Below are 26,456 nucleotides of genomic sequence, written 5' to 3'. Positions count from 1 at the left end.
GTGCATTTTATACCTGGGCCTTCACTGCTGTCCTGCAGCTGAAATACCACCTTATAACCACATTGTGGCGCCACAGCTCATTTTTAAGGCTGTAACTATGTACGTCTTCATATTAAACCGTTCAGTACCGAGCATTTAGAGAATGCAAAAGCCTAAATTCAGGAAAATATAATGTTCTCAGCTGGTCTGGCTGTGGGATCCACCGTCATTCCTTAATGACAAGCTGCAACCTAAAGAGAGTGACATTTTACTTTCACAACATGAATGTTGAACGCACCTCTCTGCAGTGTCTTTCCTCTCAGCACCTTGTGTCATGGTGCAGCTCAACTTAGTCAGATAGGATTTTGATTGGCTGACCTGAATCACGTGATGTGATTCACTACCCATCAGCCTCAGCTGGCTGTTAAATTTCGTGATAGTCACGTGCTCGCCCACTGACCAATCACAGCACACTGCACCTAGCGGGAAAGCTACAGATGAACACTGAGCTGCACGTAATGCTGACGTCATTATAGGCCGCTAGCAGCCGCTGACACATCAAAGAATACGCCCAACATGTCAAACTAAAGATCTGATTGGTTGAACACTATGACAATCAACAATATCGTCCCTATGTACTTTAATCTGCACTGGCGGCAGAGCCGAGTCTGCAGGCCTCTGGCAAAGACACACATAGAGGTGAGATCTGAGAGCAACTGAGAGCAACTGAGGAAGACAGTGCAATGAGAAAATAAGATAATGGGAAAAATATTTTTATAAATTATAATACATGTAGTGCATTTAAGAAAAAATATTAAATTATAAAATAATAATTATTTTTTTTTTAGTTTTTTTTAGCTTTGTGATTCTGTTTAGGCCAGCAGAGAAGGCCTTGCAGGCCCTGACGGCCCGCCACTGTTATTAAACACCCTGCAAAATAGGAATAATTGAATTAACCTTGCTGTCTTTTAATCCAACCTTTTTTATTAGTCTCGTAATCTAATGTCAAGTCTCTGCCAAGAGGCTCAGACCATTTCACTTGTTCCACTGCATGTTTAATGAGTTTTACAGGAAAGAAGGACTTTATCTCACGGTTCAGGTCTTAATGCTCAATTTAAGTTCTTGATAATCAGGGTATTTTTTGTGATTTAATTAATACTTAATTTCATGCTTCAGCCAACTCAAACTGAACACACTGTATCGTCAACGAATAAGCCTCTGATCTGTTGCCTCTGGTTTTACTGGACTAGTGCTCCAATAAAGCAGAATTAATATTATATAATTTATATATTGTCAGCAATAATTGTTTATTGACTCATTTAGCTAATAGCTCTAATTTATGATGTTTATTTCCACTTGTCATGCATGCAAGTACCAGTTGGCAACTAGGGGTGTGACGGTATTGAATTTCTAAAATAATTGTTGCAAAAGATGTCACGGTAAACAATATTAACATGATAGTGATTCAACTTTCCCAAAATACTACCATTAAGCCCTATTCACATTGGACTAGTATTACTTTGGGACCTCTAGTAAATTGTGGTAATTGCTGTATGTAATACATCGCAGGTCATCCTAATCCCGGGCCAATCTGCATTGTCTGTAATTTGTCAAGTAAAAATTCCATCTCAAATGACAAACCTTATTTTATTTTTAAACACAGACATCATGTGATATTATTTGTCCCGGTGCGAGTCAGCTTCTCTGTGATTTTGGGGTCGCTCCCTCTGCTCTGAAGTCTGACCTCAGACCAGCTCAGATTACAAAAGACCTGCCCTATTGAAGAGTGACAACCTGTAACCATTAGAATGTATGTATATGTACGATATTCCAAAGTTTTGTTTAGATTCTAAACTGCTCTGCTGGTCAACCTCTGCCAGTAAATGATGGCACACAACTTCATATTGCTGCAGTTTAAAAATACATTCTGTCCTGTAGTGTTTCCTCACTGACTATATGAGATCATGAACATCAGCTACTGAGAGGGCTCTAACACACATTCATTCATAAACTCACACACTACTTCATATTGAAACCATTGTTGTCTTCTCTAGACCAGGGGTTCTTAACCTTTTTGACCTCGGGGCCCAACTTTTCAAGTACAAAGTGTCCCGGGGCCCACTCTGACTATATGCATAAAAAGTGTCAGACAACCTGCAGGTCATACAGAAACAGAGCAGTGGGCCTTTGGAGTCAGTACAAATTTAAGATTTTTGTCCGCATAAAATAAAAAAGTATGTTTCAGTATAAATAACTGCTGGTGGCTGTATCTGTACAGGTAAAGGACAGTATAGGGCTGTAACTACACTATCAGTGAACAACTGCCTCAAATTTGAAGAAGATTGGACAAAGTATGACCATTCTACAGTGTTTCTTCCATGAAGAGATCCAGGCGGAGCTCTAAAAGGACATTTGGAGACCCAAATGGATACATGGTAACCACATGATATTCTGACACACTAAAGGTGTTTCTCCCTTTATATTTTGACATTATATTCTTTTCCTTTTATTATTAGCCTTTGCAAATTGCAAAAACTATGTATATATGGTCGAAGACATGGTGTGTGAGTAGCGGACTTGCTGTGCTTAATGGCTGCGACCGAGCGCACGAACGAGAATGAGAATAGCTCAGTTACGCAAACGTTGGTTGACGGCTTATGGAAGAGGAGGATAAGGTTTGTACTATAAGTACTAGCGTTTTCTGAAGGCAGTAGCTCCATGGTAACATCCGCTAGCACGTTGTCGGGTCTGTAATGTGTCTTTTTCCGTCGAAATGCTGCAAGATACGACTTGCAGCGGTTATGGCGACTTTGGACAGTGTGTGTGTGGGCTCCTTTTGTGGAGAAACCATAAGAAATGAAAGAAAATCGATGATTTCTTTGCAAAGATGAGGATTTTGGGCATGCTGGGACACCAAACACGGACATGTTTTGTGACGTATTTGCGCAAACAACCCGTAGGAACGGAAGGGGAGGGGATCGAGGATGCCGGTGTTGAACAGGCAAAACCCTTGTTAAATAAATGAGATGATACAATGTGATGATCACAAAGACATTTATTATCATGTGTATGTAAACCTGCATACACAACAAGAAGCCCAACAGACTTTCCCACGAGCGTTGGATGTTTCGTCGCTACGTGTCGCTTTATTTTTGAAGGCTTCAGTGCTTCGTTTGATAGCATTAGCCCACATTCCACACACTGAGCCCTCGGCTCTGCCTCGTTGCCTCCGTTCACAAAGCCGTACTTAAGAAAGTCAGGGTTGTACTTGCACACACATTTAGACTTTTGGGGGGTATGGCACCACTGTCGTCTTCATTTTTTCTTTTTAATAACTTATCCATAACTTTTACTACAGGCTAGCGGCTAGCTGAGTGTCTTCTTCTGCTTATTGGAGCTTGTTAAACAACAGACTGATGCATTACCGCCACCAGGTGGTGGGAAGCTATATTGTAACTGAGCATCTGATGGATAACAGTAATATCTCTGGTGTCTTCAATTGATAACCTATGCGGTCCCGCGGCCCTCGCGGCCCACAGGTGCAAAACTGAAAGTTTTTCGCGGCCCTCTAGGTGGCGCTCGCGACCCAATTATGGGCCGCGGCCCTATGGTTAAGAATCACTGCTCTAGACAGTTCAAGTGACATTCGTGCATTGAAAAATGTCTGAAATCAGAGAGGTGTGAAGATGACTGACTATTTGTAAGACTAGTGGAGCGAGGCAAACATTGATGCTGGCTGGATTACTGCATTACTGGATTAGCAGATACATTGTAGATACCGAGTGAAGCAGCCAAGTATCTGCTCTATACAATACGTGCCTTTGTGAGACAGTTTACAGAACTCTGTGCAGCCTGCTAAAATATCAAGACAATTGATGACATGTGCAAGCATGCTTGTTTGATGAACAGTGGTTTGATGGTGGTTCTGGGTCTCTGCTGGAGCAAAGCCTAGTCCCGCACTGATCTATGACCAGAGCTGGACTTCACTAATTACGTTCCAATTTGAAGTGGGGACAATGGATGATGGTGGTCATGTGTTTCAACTGGTCTATAAAGCAGTGCAGTATAGTGTATATAAAGCAGTGGTTCTCAACTGGTCTGGCTGCGGGACCCACCATCACCCCTTAATGACAAGCAAACACCCAAATCGCAGGACATTTTCAACTTCTCAAATATCTTTAATGAAAAGATGGTGTAGTTTGAACCTGAGCTGGAAATGTCCTCTGCAGTCGTAGTAGTAGGGAGCTCTCTTGTGCAGATAAATTGTTCCTGTCAGTCCCCGTCCCACATATGTTTCACGTAAACGAGTAAAACTGCTTTGTTTGTTATGTCTGTAGATTTGTCCATTTGTAATGCAAAATGACCACTTGCCTAAATTCGAGCTGTGGTCTGTTGTTTGATGTCATCCGACATCAATTCGCCAATTTATAGTGTCATTTGACAGAGGTATAGTTTTCAGTTTATCCTCTGCTGATATGAGCATTAAAGGGCATTAACACCAAATATTGTTAAGGAGTGTGAATAGATGGCACTCCGCTGCATCAAAAATCCCCTTCAAAATAAAAGTTTTTTTTTCTTCTTTTCTTTTTTTAAATAGGCAAAGGCTCGCGACCCACTGAAAACGGGTCCGCGACCCACCAGGTGAGAACCACTGATATAAAGCACTGCACGGCGTAGGTTAAGATTTAGCAGTGCTCTATGCTGCGTTGAAGTAGGAGATCAGCTCTGTGTTCTGATAAATGCATCTTCACCACCTTCAGCTGTAAAATGAGCCTCTTTATCTGTAAAGTAGCTTGCAAAAGGCTGTGTGAAATCTGGATGTTGTTACTGTGCATGTCAGGTAATGTTCTAAAGCAGGGATTCCCAAAGTGGGGTGCGCGCACCCCTGGGGGTGCGCGAGCTGCCTCTAGGGGGTGCGCGAGAGGAAAAATGTAATGGCGGTGCAGTCCTGTCTCCTAAAAATTACGTTCCCCCAAAACTAAAATGCATTCTCAATTACGTTTTACCACGAGCGTATTTTTCCCTGATTACGTTTGTGTTTGACATACAAATACGCTTCTCATCAACATATCTTTGCCATACTCTAGTCTTTATTATTTTTCTGTGATCTGCCTCGCCTCTACCCCGCCACCCACGAGTTGTTGACCCGCGGCCTGTTCCGAGGGCTGACAGACCTGACGATCGGGTGCCTCGCGGCGGGGGCGGCTGGAGACCTCGCGTCCCAGCGCCAACGAGTGAGCGCCGCCACTCGGAACCATAAAACCAAGTCCCGGATTTCACCCGGGGGACATTCTGGAGGTATTGTGACCGGGTGATGTGCCTCGTTGCTGGGGAGGTATGAGCCGAGAGTGGCGGGGTGTTATGGAGGTATATATTACAACTCGGTGTTGTTCCCGTGCGTGGATGAGCGCATTTCTGCCGGAGACAGGCGGCGTGTTGTGGTGGTATTCTGACCGCGTAATAGGGAGAAGGAGAGGCGGTGGTGGAGAGGGAAACAATGTTAAAGAGATGATGGAATGTATGATTGGAGAGAGAGAAGCGAAAAAGTTGGACGTGATCCCGGTGTCCAACAACACTGTCGCGCGCATCGATGCTTTGTCCGAAGACATCCTGGCTACATTGGTCGGTCGCGTGAAGAAGAGTGAGTTTTACTCTCTGCAAGTAGACGAGCCTACAGATGTGGCCAGTCTGGCTAATCGTCCGTTACCTTCGTAACGTTACGTCCGTTACCTTTTCGAAGGCACGGTGCAGGAAGAGTTTTTGTGTTTTTTATCTTGTAAACAAACGCCACGAGCGAGCAAACTGTTCTCTCATTCGTCCGATTTTTATGCGGCTCTGTTGCTTTTTTTTTTTAAGGTGTGTGTTTGTGGGGGGGGGGGGGGGGGGTTGGGGGTGCGTGAACCCGGTCGGGATGTAGAAGGGGGTGCGTGGCCTAAAAAGTTTGGGAACCGCTGTTCTAAAGGAAGGCAAAAGATTCGACATTCAAAAAAAGAAACAGCTTGCTCTCCAAATCCCAATTTTGTCTCTTGGATTATGTGATTACCACATAATAATTTCTGTTGTGAACACCAAAGTAATTGCTGAGGTGGAAACACAGGGGTGTTGCTTCAACAAGTCAGACTGGTCCAGAAAAAGCAGCCAGACAATAAGACAGGGTCCACACAAAACATCCATTTATTCAGATTCGTATCTTTCCAAAAATACGACATACATGATAGCATACCAAAAGACTGAGGCTAAATCTTCATGTCCCACATTTATCTGTTACTTTAGGACAATTAGGAACCCTTACTATTGCACAGTATAGCCAGGAAAATGTAATATCAGCAAGTTATTTCATTCTAATATAATCCTGTTTATGGAAGTAAATGTGAGCACAGATTATGACCGATTCTTTCGCACCATAGTCAATTAAATATTGGACCCATTTTTCCACAAGCCACATGTTTTCTGAACATTGTGTCTCAACATAGCTCACTAGCTCTAAGCAGCTTATGAAATAGAATTAATACTACAAAAACTGGGACCATTTGGTCGTGACTGTTGAAAACGGGGACATTTTAGTGTTTTATTTGTCGTTTCTCGGGTACAACGTAAGCCGCTAACATTTGCAGTTAACGCTACAGCTGATGAACACAAGGTTTAATCCACTCCTTCCCTATGCCTGTGTTGTTGGTTTTAGAAAGGCAAAAAGTAGACATCATCCTCAGGTAGTGGAGACTACACACTGCTTCACTGAGAGAAATGTCAGTGAAATGCCGTGCCTAGATACGGATGTTGGTAGTGACGACAAAGATATCATGCTGCTACATGTGTGTGTGCGTATGTGTGTGCTCTCTACAAAGGAAGAAACAAGTCTGTGTGCCCCCCCCCCCCCAGTCTGTGTTCAGAGTACAGGAAAACCCAACAACACAGTGACACAATCAAAGAAATGACTTCAAACAAATGTGCAATGCTGGTGTCTTCTCTGATCTGTGATTTCAAAAACACACCTAACATCCTGACGGGATGATCGCCGTGATTTACCTCACATCAAAAAAGCACCAGTCAGTGGGAGCGTTTTTACTCTCACTCTCACACTCACACTCATCTTAATTTAAGTGATAGTTGCAGTTTCATCTCAGAACATCTTCATACCTGCAAAAAAAACTGCTGTGTGTTCTTTTAAAGTTAACATGCTCAGGTTCATTCTTGTAACACGTTTACAAGCTTTAATTGTTCTGAAAATACCTAATATAATATTCACCCTCTGTCTGAAACAGTTTTTGCGACTGTCTCTTTGAGTTCCCATCCATAAAATAATTGCTGTGATTGGTCAGGGTTTCTGGTCCTCAGCATCAGCGCTGTCGTTGCCTTCACAGCGTCATTGGAGCAGGGAATTCTTTGGGTGTGTCAACTACAAGGAGTTTAGTGGCATTTCTAAATGAAGCCTGCCTAACTTTTCAGAATGTTAAAGGAATAATTCAACATTTTTGGAAATATGCTTATTTACTCTGTTTCCAAAAGTGAGATGAGACGATATACTTGTACTGAATACATTGTAACGGATGAGGTCTGTTATAATCTGACTTGCTCATAAAAGCCACAATCTGAAATCTCTCATCGCATCCACATTGTGGAAACCAGCTAAACATTCAGCCATGACACTGAAAATCTTTTAAAGAACAAAAGCAACTCTGTACTCCAACGCAACAAAGTCCCCTCTCCAACTCTCACTCACGTTCCACAGTTGTCTTCAACAAGTCACATGACACAATGAGAAACAGACCGGAACAAGCGGAAGGAGAGGAAAGGCGTTTTAATTCTCTGTAGGGTCCTTATAATAAGAGTCTGTTTTTAGTGGATGCACATTTACGTTGAGGAGTTACTTCTCCCTCAATACTGGAGCAATTTAAAAGATTTTGGACCCATAAGTCACATAGACTAAAAAACAGGGTCCGGCCTGTAAAGCACTGGAGTCAGCCTGGACTCAACACGGACAAGAGATTCATACCAATCGTTCCCCGCATGGCATTCAGAGAGAGCGGGAATAAGTGTTTTCAAAACGTTGAAGTATTCAGTTAGCTGTTAACTGATCATAAGTTATGTAACAGCAAATGATGGATCAGGCTGTAAAAATGCACAGTGGTACCCTCCTGTTCATTCTGCTCAGCACGCCGCCCCCTCCACTGTCCTAGAAAGGCTCTGGCAGCCACACTGGGCTCGTTTCTCAGCTCTCTCAGTCTGCTCATTTTATCCAGGCTCTGACCCACTTGGTGCCTACAACTCTCCTACTGCTGGCAGCACTCGCAGTGGCCATACACACACACACACACACACACACACTAAACACCTGTACAGGGACAGGGTTAGTGTGGCTCTCTGTTTAGATTGACCAGGTTGGCTTGTATTTATGAAACTACTGAATGGTAAGGGTTCATATTACCATTGACCTGTAGCTTGTTGTAGCATGACTAGCGATGGTGCAACTGATTTAAGTGGCAAGTTTATTGTGAAACTAAGTTGCAATGTAGCAATTAATGTTGATTTTACACTTGTCAAACTTTCCGTCAGCTGGTGAAACAGAATGCAGCTCTACTGGATCACTGGATAACTAGCATGAGTATTTAATGTGTGGCCTTTACCTCACTTCTGATGTTAGATAATTGCATTGTGGGTTTAATTGTACTCAGTTGATTTGATTGCTTTCACCAGTGCTCCTGTCGTCATTTACCGACACAAGACCATGCTTCTCTCACACTCACCCATCAGGCTCAGCATCTCTATTCAGCACACGTCAGCCTCTAACCAGGAACATTATATAGTGGTGTCTGAATCACACGAGGTAAGATGTTCAGAAGTGTCCGCCGCACTATTAGCTGTAAAAGCACTCGTCATAATCAATCATAAAACACCATCAGGCTGAACGTTTCCTTTCAGATTAACAATATTTGAGTCGTGGTGCATTGAAGAAACCATTAATACTTTGATAAGGAATTGACCTTTTCCCAAATAATAAATTTAAGCAAGGCAAATTCGGGCAATTAGTGCCCACGTTTAAAAGGTGGGCACGAATTGCCCACCTTTTAAACGAGGGCAATTAGTGCTTTGTATGAAGCAAAAGTATACTTCTTAACAGATAAAAATAATTTTGGCAAACAGCAACATGTACACCCCAGTCTCTTCAGCTATATGTGAGAGAGGATAAGCAGTGTCAGCAGAATAAAGCCAGACTGGAGGTGATCTCTGAAAGGTGAGACGGTGGACAGGCTGATGTCGTGGAGCTTCAGGGATGCACGAGGACTTCAGTGCTGCAGGTCAGAGGATCTGTGGAGGGAAGCAACACAAAGGTTCAAGTGGAGAGAACAGATAAAGAAGCAACCATCGATGACAGCAGCTGCACTACTGCACACGTTAACTGATAACACTTCAGTATTTTTTATTCTTTAAAAGATCAAACAGAAACTACAGAGAATTTTGTTTCGCTGCTATAATTAAGCTTTTACTCTTTTACGTCTTACACTTATTAAGCTGACGTATAACGGTATAGTATCTTAATTATAAGGTGACTTGAAATGGTAACCCTATTAAAGCTGTCCCAGAAAGAGATTAGCAACACTAAACGATCATATAATTCTTGTATTGGATCGAAGATAGGCAGACGTTGTTATGTGAAAGACAAGCAGGCCGTAGCCTGCTTGAGCCTCCTTGAGCCTCCATCTAGCCTGCTTGAGCCTCCACTGGTGACCCTCCACCACTGAGGCTCCACCAGTGAGGCTCCACCACTGAGCCTCCACCACTGAGCCTCCACCACTGAGGCTACACCTCCACCACTGAGCTTCCACCACTGAGACTCCACCATTGAGGCTCCACCACTGAGCCTCCACCACTGAGGCTACACCTCCACCACTGAGCTTCCACCACTGAGCCTCCACCACTGAGGCTACATCTCCACCACTGAGCTTCCACCACTGAGGCTCCACCACTGAGCCTCCACCACTGAGGCTCCACCTCCACCACTGAGCTTCCACCACTGAGGCTCCACCACTGAGCCTCCACCACTGAGCCTCCACCACTGAGCCTCCACTACTGAGGCTACACCTCCACCACTGAGCTTCCACCACTGAGACTCCACCATTGAGGCTCCACCACTGAGCCTCCACCACTGAGGCTACACCTCCACCACTGAGCTTCCACCACTGAGGCTCCACCATTGAGGCTCCACCACTGACGCTCCACCACTGAGCCTCCACCAATGAGCCTCCACCACTGAGGCTCCACCACTGAGCCTCCACCACTGAGCCTCCACCACTGAGCCTCCACCACTAACTCCACCACTGAGCCTACACCACTGAGGCTCCACCTCCAACACTAAGGCTCCACCACTGAGGCGCCACCACTGATGCTACACCACTGACGCTCCACCACTGAGCCTACACCACTGAGGCTACATCGCTAAGACTACACCACTGAGGCTCCACCTCCACCACTGAGGCTCCACCACTGAGCCTCCACCACTATTGAGCCTCCACCACTGAGGCTCCACCACTGAGGCTCCACCACTGAGCCTCCACCACTGATGCTCCACCACTGAGCCTCCACCACTGAGCCTCCACCACCGATGCTCCACCACCGATGCTCCACCACTGAGCCTCCACCGCTGAGGCTACACCGCTGAGGCTACACCGCTGAGGCTACACCACTGAGGCTCCACAACTGACTAATATCTAATGTAGAGCAGGACACTGCTCTACATTAGACATTGTGGCTTAACTCGGCACATATTGTTATTTTCAGAATAAGTCGGCCTATTTAGCGATCACATCAATTTGCATGTTAGTGCTACTGTTCATCTTCTGAACAGTGTGTCACTCCCTCAGTCTGAATCACAGTACATAATCAAATAAATGATGACTGAGATCCAGTTGACTTGATCCTGGTTTTGAGCTTGCTGGCTCACTCTCACACTGTGATGGCTGCTGGCACACTTGGGAGACAGAGTCATTTTTAATGGGATTAGTTACAGCTGTGCTTTTCCCCCTATGACAAGTCAAGTCAGTTTAGATGGTTTTGGGTAATGATAAAGAGGTCATCGGTACAGAGCACAGATTCTTATTCAAACATCAAAAACTTTTTGAGGTCATGGTTACCCTGGTGCTTATGTTTGAGATCATGTCACAATTTTTTAGTGTTGGGTCTTGTCCACTTTGAATTTAAGTTAAGTTTTAAGTTTATTGTCATATACATTTACACAGATACGAAATTTGTCCTCTGCATTTAATCCATCCCTAGCTTATTGGGAGCAGTGTAGAGCGTAGAGTTGATGAGTGGAAGACTGAAAAAGAAGTAGACAAAAGGAGGTGGTTGCTCCAATTTGGGTTTTCAAAGGTACTCTAGTCTTGGTAATGCAAAAAATCATCAGAAAGTAAATTAAAACACATATTTAAAATAAGTCCTGAACTGTGAATGGGATGATTTATTTCAATGTTAGAACATGAACTGACCTGCATTCAGAGGTTTCTTTCTGACTGGCCGACTGCCCTAAATCTTTCAGTATTAGTCCACTATTTGTACTCAGAATTGTAATCCTCTTTTAATCTACCAGAGGAATGGTGTCAAAGTTCCATCAATCTGTTTGACAAACCTTTTAAAAGTGTGCAGGGACCACAGTAGTACTGCTGTTAGGGGACAAGTGTTGATGGTGGATGTGCTCATATCATATAATAGCAGGTTATTAACCCAAGCAATCATTTACCTAAAGAACTAAATCCAAATCACAAAGGCAAATGTCTCTCATTTACTACCATGTACATGTTTAAAGAGTCATCTTCTCTTCCAAACAGTACATTGCTTGTGAAAGGTTGGATAAGCTCAAATGCGTATCTGACATCTGAAATCATTTCCATGCCTATTAGTCACTATGTGACATATAATAACATGTTTTCCTCTGTATGGTGGATGTATTTAATGTTCTGACACGTTCTTTTATTATTATTTAAAAAAATCAGTTCATTTGATTTAACTGAATTATTATTATCTCAGGTATTGTTCTTCTGTTACAGAGTAAAAACAAAAGTCAGATGAAAAGTTCTGATAAACTGTGTTAGACTGGAGAAGCACAGGGAAGATCAGGACAGGCCCCCTGCTGGTCAGTAGAGAGAATGCAGGTTTAAGACACCAGAGGTCTCCGCCTGGTTTAAATACACTAGGCAGGTGTAGGTGATTAGACACAGGTGGATCTACACAGGGGCGGGGCAGACAATCACAGTGGCGGGAAACGACACAAAGGCAGGAAGTGAACTGACCTGAAATGAGACAAGAGGTAGATAACACAAAATAAAACAGGAAAAAAGGAAAACTGATGAAATACAAATAAAAACATAACGGCAGGACGAGACATGACAGTGTGAGACAAAAGAAAGGAGCCAAATCAGCAGCTGCAGAGAGAGGTGACACTCAGCTGATACTGCGTTTCAGCCTAGTTTCATGTTCTAAATGTGGAACCAGAGACTGTATATAAGTGTAGAACACACCCACAATGTTATTGACCAAGAGGTGCATACTGGGTCTATAATTCTCATGGTGGATCCTCCTGCAGCGACCTCACTGTGGAACTTCATCCTGTCTCTTCGTATTACTCAGTCCTCTATCATTCTCTCTCTGCTCTCTCTGTGCAGCTACTCAGTGAAAAGATCAGTGGGGCAGAGGGGACCAAGCTGGATGAAGACTTCATGGAGATGGAGAGGGTGAGTTCAGTACAGGAGTCTGCTCAGCAGTGAACATCTCATGATGGTGAGACTTTATGATTTCATAAAGTACAAACAGCTCATCCTCAGCTGATAAAACACTTGTGATGTGGTGGTCATTGATTTCACCTCCAAACAAGTCTGATGAAGGACTGTTACTATGAAGATATCAACACAATTTCCTGGCTGGAGTTTGCCCCTTTGATTGGAATTAGTGTTTAATTAGATGCAAGTTATACATTTCTGTTGTCAAAGGAAGAGTTCAACATTTTAGGAAACTGGGAAGATCAACATCAATCTCATTTAGTCAGTCGTCCAATCTCAGCACCCTTCTTTTTTATTTTTATTGTGTCAATGTACACAGAGCAACTCAGAATAACATGACAGCCTTTACACCTTTACAACCAGCAGCAAGCAAGCACCCCAAACAGGTAGGTGAGGGAAAAGACCCAGAAATGTGCAGCGAGCCGGTCTGTTTCATGACTTTATATTCATGTAAGAAATATCCAAATGTCAATTAGATGGTTATTAAGGAAAACTAAAATATTGGATATGATAATCATCCGCTGATAGTTATCAATTTGTCCTGGACATACGTGATGACGATAAGCTGTGTGCACATAATAAAACATATTATTAGTCACTTAAAGATGACTTTTTATCTAAATGTCTAAATCATCTCAACAATTGAAACACTGCAGAATTACTCTGGCGACACACTCCAGCCTCCATATTTCGGGGTTGAAGTTGATCTCCAAGTTTATTTTAACTGGCATGAAAAGGGTGAAGTTCAAGTTGAAGAGTTTAATCACACTTTGGATCTTTTCTTCAGTCCTAGGTATCGTCATTGACATTTTGTTCAAACTATTGTGACAATGAACCCAGCTTGGGTCTGAATCACAAACTGAATGTACTGTTTCAAATATCCTCGAGAACAAAAACATATTGACACATAAATGCAACATCTCCTTGTAAACGTTCTTGTCTTGCTCCGTTTAGAAAATTGAGGTGACCAACAAGTCCGTGTTTGACCTCTTGTCCAAAACAACAGAATACCTCCAGCCTAACCCAGGTAAGAGAAAAAAGATCTATCTGCAACTACAACACCGTCCTGTGTGTGATACATTCATGTTGACTCCTGTGTGTGTGGTATATTCATGTTGACTCCTGTGTGTGTGGTATATTCATGCTGAATCCTGTGTGTGTGGTATATTCATGCTGAATCATGTGTGTGTGGTATATTCATGCTGAATCATGTGTGTGTGGTATATTCATGCTGAATCCTGTGTGTGGTATATTCATGCTGAATCATGTGTGTGTGGTATATTCATGCTGAATCCTGTGTGTGGTATATTCATGCTGAATCATGTGTGTGTGGTATATTCATGCTGAATCCTGTGTGTGTGGTATATTCATGTTGAATCCTGTGTGTGTGGTATATTCATGGTGAATCCTGTGTGTGTGGTATATTCATGGTGAATCCTGTGTGTGTGGTATATTCATGGTGAATCCTGTGTGTGGTATATTCATGGTGAATCCTGTGTGTGTGGTATATTCATGGTGAATCCTGTGTGTGTGGTATATTCATGTTGAATCCTGTGTGTGTGGTATATTCATGCTGAATCCTGTGTGTGTGGTATATTCATGGTGAATCCTGTGTGTGTTGTATATTCATGCTGAATCATGTGTGTGTGGTATATTCATGGTGAATCCTGTGTGTGTGGTATATTCATGGTGAATCCTGTGTGTGTGGTATATTCATGGTGAATCCTGTGTGTGTGGTATATTCATGTTGAATCCTGTGTGTGTGGTATATTCATGCTGAATCCTGTGTGTGTGGTATATTCATGGTGAATCCTGTGTGTGTTGTATATTCATGCTGAATCATGTGTGTGTGGTATATTCATGGTGAATCCTGTGTGTGTGGTATATTCATGGTGAATCCTGTGTGTGGTATATTCATGCTGAATCCTGTGTGTGTGGTATATTCATGCTGAATCATGTGTGTGGTATATTCATGTTGAATCCTGTGTGTGTGGTATATTCATGCTGACTCCTGTGTGTGTGGTATATTCATGGTGAATCCTGTGTGTGTGGTATATTCATGGTGAATCCTGTGTGTGTGGTATATTCATGGTGAATCCTGTGTGTGTTGTATATTCATGTTGAATCCTGTGTGTGTGGTATATTCATGGTGAATCATGTGTGTGTGGTATATTCATGGTGAATCCTGTGTGTGTTGTATATTCATGTTGAATCCTGTGTGTGTGGTATATTCATGCTGACTCCTGTGTGTGTGGTATATTCATGGTGAATCCTGTGTGTGTGGTATATTCATGGTGAATCCTGTGTGTGTGGTATATTCATGCTGAATCATGTGTGTGTGTGGTATATTCATGTTGAATCCTGTGTGTGGTATATTCATGTTGAATCCTGTGTGTGGTATATTCATGCTGAATCCTGTGTGTGTGGTATATTCATGCTGAATCCTGTGTGTGTTGTATATTCATGCTGAATCCTGTGTGTGTGGTATATTCATGGTGAATCCTGTGTGTGTGGTATATTCATGGTGAATCCTGTGTGTGGTATATTCATGCTGACTCCTGTGTGTGTGGTATATTCATGGTGAATCCTGTGTGTGTGGTATATTCATGCTGAATCCTGTGTGTGTGGTATATTCATGCTGAATCCTGTGTGTGTTGTATATTCATGCTGAATCCTGTGTGTGTGGTATATTCATGCTGAATCCTGTGTGTGTGGTATATTCATGCTGAATCATGTGTGTGTGGTATATTCATGCTGAGTCCTGTGTGTGGGATATTCATGCTGAATCATGTGTGTGTGGTATATTCATGCTGAGTCCTGTGTGTGTTGTATATTCATGCTGAATCCTGTGTGTGTTGTATATTCATGCTGAATCATGTGTGTGTGGTATATTCATGCTGAGTCCTGTGTGTGTTGTATATTCATGCTGAATCCTGTGTGTGTTGTATATTCATGCTGAATCATGTGTGTGTGGTATATTCATGCTGAGTCCTGTGTGTGTTGTATATTCATGCTGAATCCTGTGTGTGTTGTATATTCATGCTGAATCATGTGTGTGTGGTATATTCATGCTGAGTCCTGTGTGTGGGATATTCATGCTGAATCCTGTGTGTGTGGTATATTCATGCTGAATCATGTGTGTGTGGTATATTCATGCTGAATCCTGTGTGTGTTGTATATTCATGGTGAATCCTGTGTGTGGTATATTCATGGTGAATCATGTATGTTGTATATTCATGCTGAATCCTGTGTGTGTGTGGTATATTCATGCTGAATCCTGTGTGTTGTATATTCATGCTGAATCCTGTGTGTGTTGTATATTCATGCTGAATCCTGTGTGTGTGGTATATTCATGGTGAATCCTGTGTGTGTGGTATATTCATGGTGAATCCTGTGTGTGGTATATTCATGGTGAATCATGTATGTTGTATATTCATGCTGAATCCTGTGTGTGTGTGGTATATTCATGGTGAATCATGTGTGTGTGGTATATTCATGGTGAATCCTGTGTGTGTGGTATATTCATGGTGAATCCTGTGTGTGTGGTATATTCATGGTGAATCCTGTGTGTGTGGTATATTCATGCTGAATCCTGTGTGTGTGGTATATTCATGCTGAATCCTGTGTGTGTGGTATATTCATGCTGAATCCTGTGTGTGTGGTATATTCATGCTGAATCCTGTGTGTGTGGTATATTCATGCTGAATCCTGTGTGTGTTGTATATTCATGCTGAATCATGTGTGTGTGGTATATTTATGCTGAATCATGTGTGTGTGGTATATTCATGCTGAATCCTGTGTGTGTTGTATATTCATGCTGAATCCTGTGTGTGTGGTATATTTATGCTGAATCATGTGTGTGTGGTATATTCATGCTGAATCCTGTGTGTGTGGTATATTCATGCTGAATCCTGTGTGTGTGTGGTATATTCATGGTGAATCATGTGTGTGTGGTATATTCATGGTGAATCCTGTGTGTGTGGTATATTCATGGTGAATCCTGTGTGTGTGGTATATTCATGGTGAATCCTGTGTGTGTGGTATATTCATGGTGAATCATGTGTGTGTGGTATATTCATGCTGAATCCTGTGTGTGTGGTATATTCATGGTGAATCCTGGGTGTGTGGTATATTCATGTTGACTCCTGTGTGTGTGGTATATTCATGGTGAATCATGTGTGTGTGGTATATTCATGCTGAATCCTGTGTGTGTGGTATATTCATGGTGAATCCTGTGTGTGTGGTATATTCATGCTGAATCCTGTGTGTGTGGTATATTCATGGTGAATCCTGTGTGTGTGGTATATTCATGCTGAATCCTGTGTGTGTGGTATATTCATGGTGAATCCTGTGTGTGTGGTATATTCATGCTGAATCATGTGTGTGTGGTATATTCATGCTGAATCCTGTGTGTGTGGTATATTCATGCTGAATCCTGTGTGTGTGGTATATTCATGCTGAATCATGTGTGTGTGGTATATTCATGCTGAATCCTGTGTGTGTGGTATATTCATGTTGAATCATGTGTGTGTGGTATATTCATGCTGAATCCTGTGTGTGTGGTATATTCATGCTGAATCATGTGTGTGTGGTATATTCATGCTGAATCCTGTGTGTGTGGTATATTCATGCTGAATCCTGTGTGTGTGGTATATTCATGCTGAATCCTGTGTGTGTGGTATATTCATGTTGAATCATGTGTGTGTGGTATATTCATGCTGAATCCTGTGTGTGTGGTATATTCATGCTGAATCCTGTGTGTGTGGTATATTCATGGTGAATCCTGTGTGTGTGGTATATTCATGCTGAATCCTGTGTGTGTGGTATATTCATGCTGAATCATGTGTGTGTGGTATATTCATGCTGAATCCTGTGTGTGTGGTATATTCATGCTGAATCATGTGTGTGTGGTATATTCATGCTGAATCCTGTGTGTGTGGTATATTCATGCTGAATCCTGTGTGTGTGGTATATTCATGCTGAATCATGTGTGTGTGGTATATTCATGCTGAATCCTGTGTGTGTGGTATATTCATGTTGAATCATGTGTGTGTGGTATATTCATGCTGAATCCTGTGTGTGTGGTATATTCATGCTGAATCATGTGTGTGTGGTATATTCATGCTGAATCCTGTGTGTGTGGTATATTCATGCTGAATCCTGTGTGTGTGGTATATTCATGCTGAATCCTGTGTGTGTGGTATATTCATGTTGAATCATGTGTGTGTGGTATATTCATGCTGAATCCTGTGTGTGTGGTATATTCATGGTGAATCCTGTGTGTGTGGTATATTCATGGTGAATCCTGTGTGTGTGGTATATTCATGCTGAATCCTGTGTGTGTGGTATATTCATGGTGAATCCTGTGTGTGTGGTATATTCATGGTGAATCCTGTGTGTGTGGTATATTCATGCTGAATCCTGTGTGTGTTGTATATTCATGCTGAATCCTGTGTGTGTGGTATATTCATGCTGAATCATGTGTGTGTGGTATATTCATGCTGAATCATGTGTGTGTGGTTTATTCATGCTGAATCCTGTGTGTGTTGTATATTCATGCTGAATCCTGTGTGTGTGGTATATTCATGCTGAATCATGTGTGTGTGGTTTATTCATGCTGAATCCTGTGTGTGTTGTATATTCATGCTGAATCCTGTGTGTGTGGTATATTCATGCTGAATCATGTGTGTGTGGTATATTCATGCTGAATCCTGTGTGTGTGGTATATTCATGCTGAATCATGTGTGTGTGGTATATTCATGCTGAATCCTGTGTGTGTGGTATATTCATGCTGAATCATGTGTGTGTGGTATATTCATGCTGAATCCTGTGTGTGGGATATTCATGCTGAATCCTGTGTGTGTGGTATATTCATGCTGAATCCTGTGTGTGTTGTATATTCATGCTGAATCATGTGTGTGTGGTATATTCATGCTGAATCCTGTGTGTGTGGTATATTCATGCTGAATCCTGTGTGTGTGGTATATTCATGCTGAATCCTGTGTGTGTGGTATATTTATGCTGAATCATGTGTGTGTGGTATATTTATGCTGAATCATGTGTGTGTGGTATATTCATGCTGAATCCTGTGTGTGTGGTATATTCATGCTGAATCCTGTGTGTGTTGTATATTCATGCTGAATCCTGTGTGTGTTGTATATTCATGCTGAATCCTGTGTGTGTGGTATATTCATGGTGAATCCTGTGTGTGTGGTATATTCATGCTGAATCATGTGTGTTGTATATTCATGCTGAATCCTGTGTGTGTGGTATATTCATGCTGAATCATGTGTGTTGTATATTCATGCTGACTCCTGTGTGTGTGGTATATTCATGGTGAATCATGTATGTTGTATATTCATGCTGAATCCTGTGTGTGTGGTATATTCATGCTGAATCCTGTGTGTGTGGTATATTCATGGTGAATCATGTGTGTGTGTGGTATATTTATGGTGAATCCTGTGTGTGTGGTATATTCATGGTGAATCCTGTGTGTGTGGTATATTCATGCTGAATCCTGTGTGTGTGGTATATTCATGCTGAATCCTGTGTGTGTGGTATATTCATGGTGAATCCTGTGTGTGTGGTATATTCATGGTGAATCCTGTGTGTGTGGTATATTCATGGTGAATCCTGTGTGTGTGGTATATTCATGGTGAATCCTGTGTGTGTGGTATATTCATGGTGAATCCTGTGTGTGTGGTATATTCATGGTGAATCCTGTGTGTGTGGTATATTCATGCTGAATCCTGTGTGTGTGGTATATTCATGGTGAATCCTGTGTGTGTGGTATATTCATGCTGAATCCTGTGTGTGTGGTATATTCATGGTGAATCCTGTGTGTGTGGTATATTCATGGTGAATCCTGTGTGTGTGGTATATTCATGGTGAATCCTGTGTGTGGTATATTCATGTTGACTCCTGTGTGTGTGGTATATTCATGGTGACTCCTGTGTGTGTGGTATATTCATGCTGACTCCTGTGTGTGTGGTATATTCATGGTGAATCATGTGTGTGTGGTATATTCATGTTGACTCCTGTGTGTGTGGTATATTCATGCTGACTCCTGTGTGTGTGGTATATTCATGGTGAATCATGTGTGTGTGGTATATTCATGTTGACTCCTGTGTGTGTGGTATATTCATGTTGACTCCTGTGTGTGTGGTATATTCATGTTGACTCCTGTGTGTGTGGTATATTCATGTTGACTCCTGTGTGTGTGGTATATTCATGCTGAATCCTGTGTGTGTGGTATATTCATGCTGAATCCTGTGTGTGTGGTATATTCATGCTGAATCCTGTGTGTGTGGTATATTCATGCTGAATCCTGTGTGTGTGGTATATTCATGCTGAATCCTGTGTGTGTGGTATATTTATGCTGACTCCTGTGTGTGTGGTATATTCATGCTGAATCCTGTGTGTGGTATATTCATGCTGAATCCTGTGTGTGTGGTATATTCATGCTGAATCATGTGTGTGTGGTATATTCATGCTGAATCCTGTGTGTGTGGTATATTCATGTTGAATCATGTGTGTGTGGTATATTCATGCTGAATCCTGTGTGTGTGGTATATTCATGCTGAATCATGTGTGTGTGGTATATTCATGCTGAATCCTGTGTGTGTGGTATATTCATGCTGAATCCTGTGTGTGTGGTATATTCATGCTGAATCCTGTGTGTGTGGTATATTCATGTTGAATCATGTGTGTGTGGTATATTCATGCTGAATCCTGTGTGTGTGGTATATTCATGCTGAATCCTGTGTGTGTGGTATATTCATGGTGAATCCTGTGTGTGTGGTATATTCATGCTGAATCCTGTGTGTGTGGTATATTCATGGTGAATCCTGTGTGTGTGGTATATTCATGGTGAATCCTGTGTGTGTGGTATATTCATGCTGAATCCTGTGTGTGTTGTATATTCATGCTGAATCCTGTGTGTGTGGTATATTCATGCTGAATCATGTGTGTGTGGTATATTCATGCTGAATCATGTGTGTGTGGTTTATTCATGCTGAATCCTGTGTGTGTTGTATATTCATGCTGAATCCTGTGTGTGTGGTATATTCATGCTGAATCATGTGTGTGTGGTTTATTCATGCTGAATCCTGTGTGTGTTGTATATTCATGCTGAATCCTGTGTGTGTGGTATATTCATGCTGAATCATGTGTGTGTGGTATATTCATGCTGAATCCTGTGTGTGTGGTATATTCATGCTGAATCATGTGTGTGTGGTATATTCATGCTGAATCCTGTGTGTGTGGTATATTCATGCTGAATCATGTGTGTGTGGTATATTCATGCTGAATCCTGTGTGTGGGATATTCATGCTGAATCCTGTGTGTGTGGTATATTCATGCTGAATCCTGTGTGTGTTGTATATTCATGCTGAATCATGTGTGTGTGGTATATTCATGCTGAATCCTGTGTGTGTGGTACATTCATGCTGAATCCTGTGTGTGTGGTATATTCATGCTGAATCATGTGTGTGTGGTATATTTATGCTGAATCATGTGTGTGTGGTATATTCATGCTGAATCCTGTGTGTGTGGTATATTCATGCTGAATCCTGTGTGTGTTGTATATTCATGCTGAATCCTGTGTGTGTTGTATATTCATGCTGAATCCTGTGTGTGTGGTATATTCATGGTGAATCCTGTGTGTGTGGTATATTCATGCTGAATCATGTGTGTTGTATATTCATGCTGAATCCTGTGTGTGTGGTATATTCATGCTGAATCATGTGTGTTGTATATTCATGCTGACTCCTGTGTGTGTGGTATATTCATGGTGAATCATGTATGTTGTATATTCATGCTGAATCCTGTGTGTGTGGTATATTCATGCTGAATCCTGTGTGTGTGGTATATTCATGGTGAATCATGTGTGTGTGTGGTATATTTATGGTGAATCCTGTGTGTGTGGTATATTCATGCTGAATCATGTGTGTTGTATATTCATGCTGACTCCTGTGTGTGTGGTATATTCATGGTGAATCATGTATGTTGTATATTCATGCTGAATCCTGTGTGTGTGGTATATTCATGCTGAATCCTGTGTGTGTGGTATATTCATGGTGAATCATGTGTGTGTGTGGTATATTTATGGTGAATCCTGTGTGTGTGGTATATTCATGGTGAATCCTGTGTGTGTGGTATATTCATGCTGAATCCTGTGTGTGTGGTATATTCATGCTGACTCCTGTGTGTGTGGTATATTCATGGTGAATCATGTGTGTGTGGTATATTCATGTTGACTCCTGTGTGTGTGGTATATTCATGCTGACTCCTGTGTGTGTGGTATATTCATGGTGAATCATGTGTGTGTGGTATATTCATGTTGACTCCTGTGTGTGTGGTATATTCATGTTGACTCCTGTGTGTGTGGTATATTCATGCTGACTCCTGTGTGTGTGGTATATTCATGGTGAATCATGTATGTTGTATATTCATGCTGAATCCTGTGTGTGTGGTATATTCATGCTGACTCCTGTGTGTGTGGTATATTCATGGTGAATCATGTATGTTGTATATTCATGTTGACTCCTGTGTGTGTGGTATATTCATGCTGACTCCTGTGTGTGTGGTATATTCATGGTGAATCATGTATGTTGTATATTCATGCTGAATCCTGTGTGTGTGGTATATTCCTGCTGAATCCTGTGTGTGTGGTATATTCATGGTGAATCATGTGTGTGTGTGGTATATTTATGGTGAATCCTGTGTGTGTGGTATATTCATGGTGAATCCTGTGTGTGTGGTATATTCATGCTGAATCCTGTGTGTGTGGTATATTCATGCTGACTCCTGTGTGTGTGGTATATTCATGGTGAATCATGTGTGTGTGGTATATTCATGTTGACTCCTGTGTGTGTGGTATATTCATGCTGACTCCTGTGTGTGTGGTATATTCATGTTGACTCCTGTGTGTGTGGTATATTCATGTTGACTCCTGTGTGTGTGGTATATTCATGTTGACTCCTGTGTGTGTGGTATATTCATGTTGACTCCTGTGTGTGTGGTATATTCATGCTGAATCCTGTGTGTGTGGTATATTCATGCTGAATCCTGTGTGTGTGGTATATTCATGCTGAATCCTGTGTGTGTGGTATATTCATGCTGAATCCTGTGTGTGTGGTATATTCATGCTGAATCCTGTGTGTGTGGTATATTTATGCTGACTCCTGTGTGTGTGGTATATTCATGCTGAATCCTGTGTGTGGTATATTCATGCTGAATCCTGTGTGTGTGGTATATTCATGGTGAATCCTGTGTGTGTGGTATATTCATGGTGAATCCTGTGTGTGTGGTATATTCATGGTGAATCCTGTGTGTGTGGTATATTCATGGTGAATCCTGTGTGTGTGGTATATTCATGGTGAATCCTGTGTGTGTGGTATATTCATGGTGAATCCTGTGTGTGTGGTATATTCATGGTGAATCCTGTGTGTGGTATATTCATGGTGAATCCTGTGTGTGTGGTATATTCATGGTGAATCCTGTGTGTGGTATATTCATGTTGACTCCTGTGTGTGTGGTATATTCATGTTGACTCCTGTGTGTGTGGTATATTCATGGTGACTCCTGTGTGTGTGGTATATTCATGCTGACTCCTGTGTGTGTGGTATATTCATGGTGAATCATGTGTGTGTGGTATATTCATGTTGACTCCTGTGTGTGTGGTATATTCATGCTGACTCCTGTGTGTGTGGTATATTCATGGTGAATCATGTGTGTGTGGTATATTCATGTTGACTCCTGTGTGTGTGGTATATTCATGTTGACTCCTGTGTGTGTGGTATATTCATGTTGACTCCTGTGTGTGTGGTATATTCATGTTGACTCCTGTGTGTGTGGTATATTCATGCTGAATCCTGTGTGTGTGGTATATTCATGCTGAATCCTGTGTGTGTGGTATATTCATGCTGAATCCTGTGTGTGTGGTATATTCATGCTGAATCCTGTGTGTGTGGTATATTCATGCTGAATCCTGTGTGTGTGGTATATTTATGCTGACTCCTGTGTGTGTGGTATATTCATGCTGAATCCTGTGTGTGGTATATTCATGCTGAATCCTGTGTGTGTGGTATATTCATGGTGAATCCTGTGTGTGTGGTATATTCATGGTGAATCCTGTGTGTGTGGTATATTCATGGTGAATCCTGTGTGTGGTATATTCATGGTGAATCATGTGTGTGTGGTATATTCATGCTGAATCCTGTGTGTGTGGTATATTCATGGTGAATCCTGTGTGTGTGGTATATTCATGCTGAATCATGTGTGTGTTGTATATTCATGCTGAATCATGTGTGTGTGTGGTATATTCATGCTGAATCCTGTGTGTGTGGTATATTCATGCTGAATCCTGTGTGTGTGGTATATTCATGCTGAATCATGTGTGTGTGGTATATTCATGCTGAATCATGTGTGTGTGGTATATTCATGCTGAATCATGTGTGTGTGGTATATTTATGCTGACTCCTGTGTGTGTGGTATATTCATGCTGAATCATGTGTGTGTGGTATATTCATGCTGAATCATGTGTGTGTGGTATATTCATGCTGAATCATGTGTGTGTGGTATATTCATGCTGAATCATGTGTGTGTGGTATATTCATGCTGAATCATGTGTGTGTGGTATATTTATGCTGACTCCTGTGTGTGTGGTATATTCATGCTGAATCATGTGTGTGTGGTATATTCATGCTGAATCATGTGTGTGTGGTATATTCATGCTGAATCCTGTGTGTGTGGTATATTCATGCTGAATCATGTGTGTGTGGTATATTCATGCTGACTCCTGTGTGTGTGGTATATTCATGCTGAATCATGTGTGTGTGGTATATTCATGCTGAATCATGTGTGTGTGGTATATTCATGCTGAATCATGTGTGTGTGGTATATTCATGGTGAATCCTGTGTGTGTGGTATATTCATGCTGAATCATGTGTGTGTGGTATATTCATGCTGAATCATGTGTGTGTGGTATATTCATGGTGAATCCTGTGTGTGTGGTATATTCATGCTGAATCATGTGTGTGTGGTATATTCATGCTGAATCCTGTGTGTGTGGTATATTTATGCTGACTCCTGTGTGTGTGGTATATTCATGCTGAATCATGTGTGTGTGGTATATTCATGGTGAATCCTGTGTGTGTGGTATATTCATGCTGAATCATGTGTGTGTGGTATATTCATGCTGAATCATGTGTGTGTGGTATATTTATGCTGAATCATGTGTGTGTGGTATATTCATGCTGAATCCTGTGTGTGTGGTATATTCATGCTGAATCATGTGTGTGTGGTATATTTATGCTGACTCCTGTGTGTGTGGTATATTCATGCTGAATCATGTGTGTGTGGTATATTCATGCTGAATCATGTGTGTGTGGTATATTCATGCTGAATCATGTGTGTGTGGTATATTCATGGTGAATCCTGTGTGTGTGGTATATTCATGCTGAATCATGTGTGTGTGGTATATTCATGCTGAATCATGTGTGTGTGGTATATTCATGGTGAATCCTGTGTGTGTGGTATATTCATGCTGAATCATGTGTGTGTGGTATATTCATGCTGAATCCTGTGTGTGTGGTATATTTATGCTGACTCCTGTGTGTGTGGTATATTCATGCTGAATCATGTGTGTGTGGTATATTCATGCTGAATCATGTGTGTGTGGTATATTCATGCTGAATCATGTGTGTGTGGTATATTCATGGTGAATCCTGTGTGTGTGGTATATTCATGGTGAATCCTGTGTGTGTGGTATATTCATGCTGAATCCTGTGTGTGTGGTATATTCATGCTGAATCCTGTGTGTGTGGTATATTCATGGTGAATCCTGTGTGTGTGGTATATTCATGCTGAATCATGTGTGTGTTGTATATTCATGCTGAATCATGTGTGTGTGGTATATTCATGCTGAATCCTGTGTGTGTGGTATATTCATGCTGAATCCTGTGTGTGTGGTATATTCATGCTGAATCCTGTGTGTGTGGTATATTCATGCTGAATCCTGTGTGTGGTATATTCATGGTGAATCCTGTGTGTGTGGTATATTCATGCTGAATCATGTGTGTGTTGTATATTCATGCTGAATCATGTGTGTGTGGTATATTCATGCTGAATCCTGTGTGTGTGGTATATTCATGCTGAATCCTGTGTGTGTGGTATATTCATGGTGAATCCTGTGTGTGTGGTATATTTATGATGAATCCTGTGTGTGTGGTATATTCATGCTGAATCCTGTGTGTGTGGTATATTCATGGTGAATCCTGTGTGTGTTGTATATTCATGCTGAATCATGTGTGTGTGGTATATTCATGCTGAATCCTGTGTGTGTGGTATATTCATGTTGACTCCTGTGTGTGTGGTATATTCATGTTGAATCCTGTGTGTGTGGTATATTCATGTTGACTCCTGTGTGTGTGGTATATTCATGTTGAATCCTGTGTGTGGTATATTCATGTTGACTCCTGTGTGTGTGGTATATTCATGTTGACTCCTGTGTGTGTGGTATATTCATGTTGACTCCTGTGTGTGTGGTATATTCATGTTGACTCCTGTGTGTGTGGTATATTCATGTTGACTCCTGTGTGTGTGGTATATTCATGTTGACTCCTGTGTGTGTGGTATATTCATGTTGACTCCTGTGTGTGTGGTATATTCATGTTGAATCCTGTGTGTGGTATATTCATGGTGAAT

The 26,456-nt window shown here is 41.7% G+C and overlaps 1 protein-coding gene across 6 annotated transcripts in view; it reads left to right on the top strand.

The window, feature by feature from the left end:
- Positions 1 to 26,456, top strand: part of sh3gl3a (SH3-domain GRB2-like 3a) — a gene marked incomplete at both ends in the record, with an annotated part of 142,064 nt that overhangs the window by 19,771 nt on the left and 95,837 nt on the right. For all 6 annotated transcript variants that reach the window (XM_079288213.1, XM_079288212.1, XM_079288209.1 and 3 more), the window contains 2 exons: positions 12,636 to 12,704; positions 13,704 to 13,776. In XM_079288213.1, coding sequence (XP_079144339.1) covers positions 12,636 to 12,704; positions 13,704 to 13,776 — 142 coding nt within the window. The remainder of the gene's footprint in view (positions 1 to 12,635; positions 12,705 to 13,703; positions 13,777 to 26,456) is intronic.

The sequence above is a fragment of the Melanostigma gelatinosum genome, assembly GCF_949748355.1.
Source record: "Melanostigma gelatinosum genome assembly, chromosome: 2".
Taxonomy (NCBI): Eukaryota; Metazoa; Chordata; class Actinopteri; order Perciformes; family Zoarcidae; genus Melanostigma; species Melanostigma gelatinosum.
This window is presented reverse-complemented; position numbering and strand designations above follow the sequence as displayed.